At 41.4% G+C, this 12,885-nt stretch overlaps 1 protein-coding gene across 1 annotated transcript in view; it reads left to right on the plus strand.

Annotated features, from left to right (window-relative positions):
• The window catches only part of CycE (cyclin E), a 185,727-nt gene that overhangs the window by 161,259 nt on the left and 11,583 nt on the right, over positions 1 to 12,885 (plus strand). The window contains exons 4-5 of the mRNA XM_067765908.1: positions 2,442 to 3,643; positions 3,709 to 3,934. Coding sequence (XP_067622009.1) covers positions 2,442 to 3,643; positions 3,709 to 3,934 — 1,428 coding nt within the window. The remainder of the gene's footprint in view (positions 1 to 2,441; positions 3,644 to 3,708; positions 3,935 to 12,885) is intronic.

Here is a 12,885-nt window from a genome sequence, read left to right on the forward strand (position 1 = left end):
AAAAATTTGCAGCGGGAACAATTTTGTTTGGCCTTTGGGAATGTGGATTTTAGTCGCCTCTAACGGCCAGCATGCTAGCAATTCTCGAATTTTCTTCTTATCCGCTATCCCTTGAACCCAAATTGTAATAGATTTACTTTCGAATCGATTTGTGCTATGAAAACTGCAAAGGTTCATAAACTTTTCGAACAACTGTCCCTCGAGCACTCCACACAAAAACACCGAATAAGGTATCAACTTCATTTATAATCAGCTCAAAGTTGTAATAGGTAGCAAGAGTTATTCCGCGTTACAAATTATTCGCCCTCGTAACTCTGGTTCACAACCAGAAGAAGTCCAAAGGATTTATATTCATACCTTTTGCAAATGATTTTTGTACGACCCAGAATTTAAAGGCATCTCACAAAGTGTTAACGCACTTGATTAAAATTTTTTGTTTGAAGTAACAATTCCTACAACAAAATATATTAGTTGTCGTTTGTTTGATTTCCCTTGGCTTAAAAGGAAAAGTAACAATGTCATTTGAAAGAGTATGGCCTGAGTGTTGAAAGACAGGGCTGAAAACCGCCTCAGAAATCGATCCGGTTTGTTTCAGTGTTTGGAACCACTTTGGCAAAACTTGAACCGGTTCCTGGGTACCTCTGAACCGCCTTATTGGTTCGGTTCAAGTGGTTCAACCCTTTTTTACTAAGTGGTAAATTGCCAATGTTATAACTAATGGAAACTGTTGCATTCAGATGATTGCTGTTACTAAGGTACCTTGGGAATTGAACTTCTTTTCAGATATAAGATGACATTGTGTGGCTTTTGAAATGTCTCTAAACGGGCTATCATGGATTGTCTTAATTTGATTGAAGAACGTCTAGTCCTAGCAAGATGAATCCGCTGCATGGTAAATGGCAGGAAGATTACACATACCACCTGTAGACTAGGCGGCGAAGAACATATTGTTAACAAATGCAACGAGACTCAAAGCCTCGAGGCCGGCTTGAGGCCATAATACAGCATAATGATACTCGCAGTCGGCAGGACAACACTCCAAGAGCCATCTCATCTTCTCTCTACACCGTCCATGATTCCGAGCCGTACATCAGCCCAGGTATGATGAACGACTTGTAGAACCTGATTTTTGTTCGTCGGGAGCACTTTACCACCTACTCGGTCCACAGCAACCCTGGTTGGCACGAGTTATTCTCCGTTTGATTTCTAGCTAATAGTCTCGAATTTACATCCGTCAACATTGCCGTGGCGGCCAAGGTGCGAATGCGCCAACACTACATATGACAACAAATACTTACTCAGCTCCGCCAGCCACACCGAAGATCCTGGGTTCAAGTCCCGGGAAAAGGAACATCAAAAATTTAGAAACCAATTTTTTCAATTAGATATAAGCTTTCCTTAGCGGGGTCGCCCCTTGGCAGTGAACATTCCGAGTGCACGAAAGGGAGTCACCTTGTCTGAAGCGCCGTTTGGTTTCGAATAGCTCGGAGAGGTCCTTCGCAATCCTTTCAGAGCTTGTCGTGTTGCTCAACGTCATTTAAGAGGGTCTTATTTACTTTGCAGGGAACTTAAGTTCAGACCTAGCAGCATATAAACAACTTCTTTTCGCGCCGTCAAAGGCTTATTTGAAGACGACAAATATATGGTGGGTGTCGATTCTCTTATCGTGAGACCAGTATCTGGCGCATCGTGAAGATCTGGTCGGTAGTAGATTTACCAGGTCTGAAGCCGCACTGATAAGGTTTAATTAGTTCGTTGACTATGGGCTTCAGTCCTTCACACAGTACGCAAGGTAGAACCTTATATGCGATATTAAACGGGCTAGTTCCGCGGTAATTGGCGCAATTTGTGGGATCGTATTTCTTGTGGATTAAGCAGAGCAGACTTAAATTCCGATTTGGAGGCATGCGCTCATCTGACCATATTTTGCATAGGAGTCGATGCATACTCTTTAGCATCTCTTTGTCTCAGTGTTTGATCAGCTCGGCGGGTAATCCTTCATTACCTGGCGCCTTGTGATTTTTTGGCTGGGATATTGCCATTCTCACTTCGTTATAGCCGGGTGCGAGATGTGTTTTCCATGATCGGCGATTTGGCTTTCGTCTTCTCCATCGCTAGCTAGCAACGATGAGTGTTCCCTCCACAACTTAAGCACACTCTGTACATCAGTTACCAGGTTGCCGTTATCACTTCTGAAGGAATCTGCCCCAGTCGTGAAGCCTTCCGTCATCCGCCGGATTTTTTGGTAGAATTTTCGGGTATTATACCTATCATTATAAATAAGATTTATTAGAATAAATCAGCCCCTGGTCCACTTATCAGAAAAATATATGCATGTATAACATAACACAGGTATAATATTAGGAGGCTATATAAATTATTTTGTTTGTTTGTGCATAGGTACATCTGTATTTATAACTTTATTTTATCTTTTTTTTCAGGATCCAGATTTTGGCTCTGAGCCGCCGTCAGCAAAACGCAAACAAGCACAGCCTTCACCATACAAAAGTGATGTCAGTTCAGTGGCGTCATCTGTGTATCCCTCACCGGTTGACGTATTTCCTCATGAAATCGACACACATAGTTCCTATGATTATCTTTCCGCTGAGGCGAATTTTAATATCACTGCAGATTGTATTCCCGATAGTCCAAATAGTCTACAACTCGACGATGAGGTCCGAGCAGAAGATGATGAACTTGTATCTGCAACGACATCGCCTTCAACATGTTCCATATCTAGTTCCAAAGAAGCGCATCACTTATTCGAGCTACATACAGTCACCCAATTGGGAGAACGCACTCCCGGCCAATTAACTTTAATTTCGGTAAATAGTGAAATAAATCCTAACTATGAAAGTTCAAAGTCTTTCAAGCCATTCGCTGATTATGCTGGAATGCAATATAGTTGTATGACTCCTGGTGCAGAACCAGATGAATTGCGACAGTGTCCCTTGCCAGCATTAAGTTGGGCGAATGCGGACGATGTATGGCAGTTAATGTGCAAAAAGGATCAACAAGCAGCCTGTTTGCGTTCAGGTTCAATGTTGGAACGTCATTCCAGTTTACAGCCTCGCATGCGTGCCATATTGCTTGATTGGTTGATTGAAGTGTGCGAAGTATACAAGCTTCATCGGGAGACCTATTATTTGGCAGTTGATTATTTGGATCGTTATCTTAGCGTACAAAAGAATATTCAGAAGACACATCTACAACTTATTGGCATAACGTGTCTTTTTGTTGCCGCAAAAGTAGAAGAAATTTATCCACCAAAAATTGGCGAATTCGCCTATGTTACAGATGGCGCATGCCAAGAATCGGATATATTACAGCATGAAGTTTTGCTACTACAAACCCTTGAATGGAGTATAAATCCGGTGACACCAATGGGTTGGTTAGGTGTTTATATGCAGTTGAATGTAAACAATAGAACTCCTGCGTCATTTAAACGAAATTTATCTAAAGCAAAAACGTCAGTACTAACAAATAATGAAGATACAAATGATGCTTTTATTTATCCACAATTCTCTGGAATGGAATTCGTGCAAACAGCACAATTGTTAGACTTGTGTTCGTTAGATTTAGGAATTGCAGATTATGGATATTCTATAATTGCTGCAGCCGCTATGAGTCACACGTTCAATAGGTATTTATTTACATTAAAGCAAAAACAGTTTTTCATTTATAAACACGAATATGTTTTTGTTTTAGAGAGATTGCGCTACGGTGCTCAGGATTTGATTGGCAAACGATTGAACCATGCGCACGCTGGATGCAGCCATACTTTCAAGTGGTGAGAGAAGAGTCGGTATATCTATCACTGATTGAACAAAATGATCAGGTCACAAATCGATTTGGTTTGGGTCATATTTGTCCAAATATTGTAACTGACGACTCGCATATTATACAAACGCACACAATATCAATGGGAATGTTTGTAAGTACTTAATTGCATTTTTAGTATAAATAAACCGTTTTATGAAAAGCATTCTGAATGTCGATATCTGCTTTGAATTCACGTTTTTTACACATGGTTACATAAGTTATCCAAAACTGATTCCATAAGAAAGTATAAATAAACCGTTTTATGAAAAGCATTCTGAATGTCGATATCTGCTTTGAATTCACGTTTTTTACACATGGTTACATGAGTTATCCAAAACTGATTCCATAAGAAATACGAATAGGTTTCAAAAACTTTCCAAAAATGTTTATTAAAAAAAATTATATAAACACTAGCGTACCCTCCTCGCCCGCTTCGCTAGGCGATAAATTCAATGATTTGCTGAAAGAGAATAAAATTAATACGAAACAAAGCAAATTCTTTGATACAATTTCATTCGAACTTTATTGTAACACTTTTTGGTAGAGAACGTTTTTGGTTTTTCCATCTTTCACGTAAATGAATAATGACGATGGTTTGCCTACTCGTGAGCAAGCTACATACAATTGTCCATGAGAAAAAATTGGGTATTCTAAATTAATACCGCACATTTGTTGAGACTGTCCTTGCGCCTTATTAATTGTCATAGCGAAGGCAAGGCGAATAGGGAACTGCAAACGTTTGAAATCGAATGGTAAATCCGTCGGAAACTGTGGAATTCTGGGTATCAAAACGTCTTCTCCTTTGTACTTCCCTTTCAAAATTGTTGCTTCAATAGCGTTACCCATTAGCTTCTTCACAGCGAGTCTGGTACCGTTGCAAACTCGTGGCTCAAATTTTTAATCGTAAATTATAAGGTGGTAGGCCTGGCAAATCGAGTGAGTTTAAGAATTCAGTCCATCGGCTTATATGCAACTATGTCACCAGGTATTTGATACAGAATAGCTGCATTTATATCATTGACGTCCTTATTTTTCCCAGGTAAAATTGCTCTTTCGCTGAGCCAATCATAGTTTTTGTAATGTTGAACTATGTTTGGAAATACACTCTGTATCAATGCCTCTTTAGACTGTGCAAAAGTGCAGAAATGGTTAGGCAATGTAATCATTCCTGTTGGATCGACACACATTTGGCCATTTCCGATTTTCAGTAGTTGCTGGGAAAATTCAGCTGCTGACGGTTCGTTTTATAGTTGAACACGTACGTTTGTAGTAAGTGTAAGCGTGTTTACATCTCCATAAATACGATGATTTTAAACATGCATTGATTTCATCTGCAGCCGTGGATTTTGGGATCACAGGTAATGTTTGCATGACATCTCCAGCCAATAAAATCATGGCACCTCCAAAGACTGTTTGGCTTCCTCGTAGATCTTTCAAAATTCTATCAAGTGCCTCCAATGATTTCTTGTGTGCCATAGTACACTCGTCCCTTACGATGAGCTTACATACTTTAAGAACTTTTGCGATTCCAGATGTTTTCGAAATATTTCATGTTGGTGTTTCATTTACCTGCATATTCAAAGGCAACTTTAATGCAGATTGTGCTGTGCGACCGCCTTCCAGTAATGTAGCCACAAGACGGAAGACGCGAGTGCCAATGCAACGTTGTTATCTGATCGAATTGTTGCTAATATCAATGAAATCAAAAAGGTCTTGCCTGTTCCCTCAGGAGCATCCAAGAAAAACAATCCACCAGTCCAACGGCTAACATTATTCATGATTGTATCCTAAACATGTTGCTGTTGGCCATTCAATTTATTTGATGTTACAAATGTGTATAGTTCATTAAAATCATAATGGTATTCACGCTCCAGTTCTCCATTGAACAAATCATGCATTGGACGATTTGCTGCTGGCATGCTCAATTGTACTAACGATTTGTTTGACATCGACAAACAAATGTCAATCCTTATCAATGCTTCATTGTAAGTTTCCAATGTGAATTCCAACTCATAATTAGCAGTATTTCGACGCATTTGCTTTAAAATATCATCTGCCATATAATCTTTGAAATTATTCCATAATTCCAATGGATTACATGGAGAGCACATTGCAATTATTATCGAAAATAATGTTCGTATTTGATGTGGAGTGGCTATTACAGCTGAAACTGCGAGCGTATTTTCCCAATGCTTATCATCCTCCAACAAATTAAATTGTTGACATCCTTCACGTAGCGCACAATTCACCATTAATTGTTCTTAAAGCTTGGAATGATGTTGGGCCACGAACATTAATTCACAACACGCGCAAGTAAAAACACTGCATAAATGCGTCCTAATGCATCTGTTGAGAACACATTAGGATGACCTTGAACTGTTTTTCCTTGTTTTCGCCTTTGAAATGTTTTCCTGGATTTATCCCATGTGAAATGTTGTGGCACTTCTCCATATAGCACTGTTCTTGCAAAATCGTCCGATTGACATAAATGAAAAAAGGCAGTCAAAGTTGTAGACGGTGCACTTGTTGCTCTAAGTGCTGCATTTTCAGGAGTAAAATAAACGCGTTGGCCATTTTCAAGGTGAACCGCTAAATGAACGACTGTTGGATGTCTTTTGTGTATTGGGAATAAAAAAAAAATCACCATATCGCTTCGTTACTGCTTATATAACGCCCCATTTGATATTTTTTAATCTCGCCGTTGTCATTTTGGACTGCAGCGAATACAGCCATATCGCTTCCTTTATTTACATATTTGCAAATGTATTTAATTGATTTAACGGAATTACAGTATTCCACGTTATTATGCGCTTTGAATATTTTGGACAACAATGGACAATATGGAACAATCCAACGATTGTCAACTTCAACATTTGGATTTCCCATCTTAAATATCGTTGATTTACCATTGCCATCAGTGGATCGACGACGATATGCCGGATATCCATACCTGTGACCGTATCCGAAATTAATGCTCGTGGTTATCGCTTCGAACATTTTCCGTCAATCATGCACGCACAGTTCACATTCATTGCACCGCAAGGTCCATGTATCATATTTTTTGTGACGACTTCGAACAAATCTGGATCAATCGTTTGATCTGGTATTTCAGTTGATATCAAACTATCAATTTGATCCGGTGTAATTTTATCAACCAACCAAATCAAAATGTGTGTATAACAACGCACCTCTCCAAACACTATGTTTGACAATGAAGTCCATAAGTGATTTTACTTTTATGTCGTGTCGATCAATTGGAAATTGGCCAGGAAAAAAATGGTCTTTGATTTCACTCCATTGCGGATTGCATGTAAAAGTAATAAACAGTTCCGGCCTTCCATAAGCGCGAACATACGCCATGGCATCCTGTGCATATTCATGCATGTGTCGCGGGCTACCAGTATATGTTGCTGGTAATATGATCATTCTACCGGTGTCATTCACATTTCCATCGTTATTCACTGCATCCCGTAAGTGAATGTATTCCTCGGACCGTAACTTAGTCTGGTTGAATTTGATATAGTACCCATAATGTAAAAACACATCCTAAGGTTATTCTGATCCACGTTTTGGGCAATATCTCGAGACCCTAGTCACCCAGATGTATGAAAATTACCGTCTGCTAAAGAACTCATTAACAGCTTTCATTTGATATCCATATTGTATAAAGACATTCTAGGGGTATCTAGGTCCACGTTTTGGGCAATATCTCGAGACCCTAGTCACCCAGATGTATGAAAATTACCCTCTGCTAAAGAACTCATCAACAGCTTTCATTTGATATCCATATTGTATAAAGACATTCTAGGGGTATCTGGGTCCACGTTTTGGCCTATATCTCGAGACCCTACTCACCCAGGGGTACGAAAAATGATCATGTACTACAGCACTCATCAACAGCTTTCATTTGATATCCATATTGTATAAACACATTCTTGGGGTACCCGGGTCCACACTTTGGCCTATATATCGAGACCCTAGTCACCTATGGGTACGAAAAGTACCCTATATTAAAGTAATCATCAGAAGCTTCCATTTGATACCCATATTGTATAAACACGTCGTAGGGTTATCCGGGTCCACGTTTTGACCTATATCTCAAGACCCTAGAAATTAAAAAAATTTTTTTTTGTTAAAAACCTTCCCCTATTTGATCCCTATAATATCAAAAAGAACGACTAAAATTGGCTTCGTATCGGCCCCAAAACATGGACAGGAACGAACATCATTTAATTTTTATATATATAGATAAGGCGCGATATGTACATACATATACCTCCGAGGAGATGAATTTCACTGAGAAGATTTTCATGGCAGAAATACACGGAGTCTTGGCACAACCTTATCTAAGAAAATTCCCCTTTAAAGCGGAACGTTGCACTTTTGGTAATTTTATAAACTGTAACGAAATGTTTATTCCAAAAAAAATATATGAGATCTACAAGACAACCTTCTAAAAACGCTTCCCATGGCAGCCGGTTCTATGTACCGGAGCGACTCGGGATTTTTCCCGACCAAGGGCTGTCATTTCAGTGTAACCCCATTTAATTTGTTGCGTCCCTCCCACAAATTGTCATCCTCCCAGCAGCTCCTTGCAGCGGGACTGCGCCATACTCTCCTGCTCCGGGAAGGTATCGAACCCAATCCGGGTCCTTCCCTGACCCCAGTCCTAAAAAATGGTTTTGCTGCGTTTGGATGCGAAAAAATGCGCGAGCCCTTTTGCCGACAATATATAATGCATTCTACGGTTGACAAAGTTAGACGGAGGGCCAACAGACGCGCACATAAATATAAATTCAGCGCGTCCCCGATTACCATCACCGCCAAAGGGTTGAGGATGCCATCGGTCATGCTAAGCCATCTAAAGCAGTGGGCCCAGACGGCGTAGCCATGCCGATGCTTAAAAGCCTAGGCAAAGAGGGTTTCAAATATTTAGCACATGTATTCAACCTATCCCTTTCCGCCTTTGTCATCCCCGAAAAATGGAAAATGGCCAAGGTGGCCCGCTACTAAAGCCTGGGAAACCAGCTGACATAGGAGATTCTTATCGCCCGATATCTCTCCTATCGCCAGTAGCCAAGACACTTGAAGCCAATCTGCTTTCCTACTTAAAGCAAATTTGCAACTAGACTATCATCAGCATGGCATTGGCATTGGTACTCGTTGCGGTAGACCTGTCAAAAGCTTTTGATATGGTCAACCATGGCACGTTACTGTAAGACCTGGAAGGGTCTACCCTTCCCCCAATTTTAAAAGGTGGACCGCAAATTATCTGGATGATCGGCAGGAATCGGTGCAATTTAGAAACGCAACATGCAAACCAAGAAGAATTAAACAAGGGGTGCCACAGGGTGGTGTCCTATCCCCACTTTTGTTTAACTTCTACATATCAAAGCTACCTTCGCCACCAGAAGGAGCTACTATCGTTTCCTACGCCGATTACTGCACAATAATGGCCACAGGCCCACGCCCACAGATCGATGAGCTTTGCAACAAAATAAACGGCTATCTCCCTGATCTCTCCAGTTTTTTCGCCTGGCGAAACCTGACATTATCACCAACTAAATAATCGGCGACCTTATTTACAACATGGACGTCCCAAATGTCGACAATTTTGAACATCTACGTCAATGGCACTACGCCACCAACTGTCTTACACCCCAAAATCTTGGGAGTGACGTTTGATCAGGATCTGCATTTTGGTGAGCATGCAGCCGCAATTGTACCGAAAATCCAGAGCCGCAATAAAATCCTAAAATCTCTTGCTGGCAGTACTTGGGGTAAAGATAAAGAAACGATCATTACCACTTACAAAGCATTGGCCAGCCGATTGCATGCTACGCGTCCCCGATATGGTCGACAAGCCTAAAGACTACTCACTGGAAGAACCTGCAAACCTGGCAAAATACCGCCCTCAGCACCGCCAGAACACCATCTACATAATGAGGCGAGAATACTCCCCATTAGGGAGAGAAATGAAATGCTAATCAAACAGTTTCTGTTGAATACCCAGAAACCTGGGCATCCCAATACACATCTGTTTGATGAGCCAACACCACCCAGCGGCTTAAGGAGTAATCTCCGTAAGCTTTATGAGGAAATACGGCGCCTGAGAACACAGCCGGTCCTCAGTGAACTCCATAAAAAGGCGTCGGGCCTTTATGCCGGGAGTTGCCCGGGGAATCCTGAACTCAAAGAACAATATCCGAAACTAGCAGAAGAGGAACGCACTCTCCCTAGGGAAACACGAGTCACTCTAGCTCAAATTCGGTCTGGATACTATAACAGGTTAAACTCTTACCTATCCAGAATCAACCCCGACATACAAAAGATATGTCCTGCTTGTAATGTGTCCCCACATGACACCAACCATGTCTTTAACTGTATTGTGGAACCAATGCCTCTAACACCCCTCTCATTATGGCCCACCCCTGTTGAAACAGCAAGTTTCCTTGGACTCCCGTTAGGGGATATTGATGACAATTTGTGATCGGTCGCATCTATTGGATGGGGCGAAATGAAAATTATTGCTTAGCTTATTCATGAATAAATTATTCCTGAATAAATTTTCGAATAGATAATTTTATGTTTGAATAATTTACGAATTGAAATTTGAAGCAAACAAACCTATTTTGCATGTTAACTGAAGGAAACGGATACATTTTGCCCAACTCTTTTTATTTGCAAGAGACATTTTGAACACAAAACTGCCGCAAGGCTTTTTTAAAAGGTTGGCGTGTTCGTTTTAAATAATTGTTGATACCATAAATGTAAGGGGTGAAATTTGTAATTGTATTTGTATGGCTTTTAAACCTTCTTTCCTCAATAAACAACATGCGTTGGTTCCACAATTGAAAATATGGATATAGACAAGTGTCAAGTAGCTGAATCCCTTAGTGATAAGGGTTTTTTGTTTTTTTTTTATATATTCGGATATGGTGTTGGCTCGCCTTCTGTATTCGTCAACCGAGGGATGCTCGCGCCGACAGCATTCTATCGCCAAAGTCGACGGATATTTTGTCATTGTGCTTTGTTGGATTTGAGAGATACTTTACGGTTGACTATAGCTTACGAACACCGACAGATAAGCTACAGGTCTTTAGAAGTTCCTCCCATTTCGTCCGTTTGTGTTTATCCACATCTTGTATGATGCGTAAGTTTATGTCCCTGACTTGAGGGTCGCCAGGGTATTGGTGCCTCACAAGGAGACGCTTTCTCGTTAAGGTTGCGGCCTCCATTGGAAATTGGCCGATTTGGCACATTTTTTTAGCTGGATTAAAGCGGGTTCGGAAAATGAAATGATGATGAGATGAGACCCGCTGATCTTTCCAGCTGGAGGAGTAAGGGGATTTGATGCGATGGCAAACTACATATAACAATTTCTTACCATACGTATGGAAACGTCTCTGTTCATCGTGCTGCTCGTGATGTATTTGTTCCGCCAACATATCTCCCCTGTTGTTGTTGTTGTTGTAGCAGTGCTTCGCCCCACCTAATAGCCGCGACCGATCACAAATTGTCATCAATATCCCCTAACGGGAGTCCAAGGAAACTTGCTGTTTCAACAGGGGTGGACCATAATGAAAGGGGTGTTAGAGGCGTTGGTTCCACATTACAATTAAAGAGATGGTTGGTGTCATGTGGGGACACATTGCAAGCGGGGCATACATTTTGTATGTCGGGGTTAATTCTGGATAGGTAAGAGTTTAACCTGTTACAGTATCCAGAACGAAGTTGAGCAAGAGTGACACGCGTTTCCCTGGGGAGTATGCGTTCCTCTTCCACAAGTTTTGGGTACTTTTCTTTGAGTACTGGATTCACCGGGCAATTCCCGGCATAAAGGTCCGACGCCTGTTTGTGGAGTTCACCAAGGACCTGCTTGTGTTTTTGTGCTTCATACGGCTGGGTTCTCAGGTGCCTTATTTCCTCAAAATGCTTACGGAGATGACTCTTTAAGCCCCTAGGCGGTGTTGGCTCATCAATCAGATGTCTGTTTGGATGCCCAGGTTTCTGGGTATTCAACAGGAACTGTTTGGTTAGCATCTCATTTCTCTCCCTGATGGGGAGTATTCTCGCCTCATTATGTATATGGTGTTCTGGGGACATAAGAAGACAGCCCGTGGCGATTCTGAGAGTAGTATTTTGGCAGGCCTGTAGCTTCTTCCAGTGGGTAATTTTTAGGCTTGGCGACCATATGGGTGACGCGTAGCACGTAAACGGCTGGCCAATTGCTTTGTATGTAGTAATGAGCGTTTCATTATCTTTTTCCCAGGTACTGGCAGCAAGGGATTTGAGGATTTTATTACGGCTCTGGATTTTCGGAACAATGGCGGCTGCGTGCTCACCAAAATGTAGATCCTGATAAAATGTCACATCCAAGATTTTGGGGTGTAGGACAGTCGGTAGCGTAGTGCTATCGACGTGGATGTTCAAAATGGGCGACATTTGGGACGTCCATGTTGTAAATAAGGTCGCGGAAGATTTAGTCGGTGATAATGCCATTTTTCGCGAGACGAAAAAACTGGTGAGATAGCCGTTTATTCTGTTGCAGAGCTCATCGATCTGTGGGCCTGGGCCTGTGGCCATTATTGTGCAGTCATCGGCGTATGAAACGATAGTGACTCCTTCTGGTGGTGAAGGTAGCTTAGATATGTAGAAATTAAACAAAAGTGGGGATATGACACAACCCTGTGGCACCCCTTGTTTAATTCTTCTTGGTTTTGATGTTTCGTTTCTAAATTGCACCGATGTCTACCGACCACCCAGATAATTTGCGGTCCACCTTTTAAGACATGGAGGAAGGGTAGACCCTTCCAGGTCTTGCAGTAACGTGCCATGGTTGACCGTATCAAAAGCTTTTGATAGGTCTAGCTCTACGAGTACTGTTCTATGGTGGGGGTTTTGATTTAAACCGCAATTTATCTGGGTGCTGATGGCATTTAGCGCGGTGGTGGTGCTATGGAGTTTTCTGAGGCCATGCTGATGACAGGCTAGCTGCAAATTTGTTTGGAAGTAGGGGAGCAAAATGGCTTCAAGCGTCTTTGCTACTGGCGATAGGAGAGA

Source organism: Eurosta solidaginis, chromosome 2 (genome assembly GCF_040869045.1).
Source record: "Eurosta solidaginis isolate ZX-2024a chromosome 2, ASM4086904v1, whole genome shotgun sequence".
In the NCBI taxonomy this organism is placed as follows: Eukaryota; Metazoa; Arthropoda; class Insecta; order Diptera; family Tephritidae; genus Eurosta; species Eurosta solidaginis.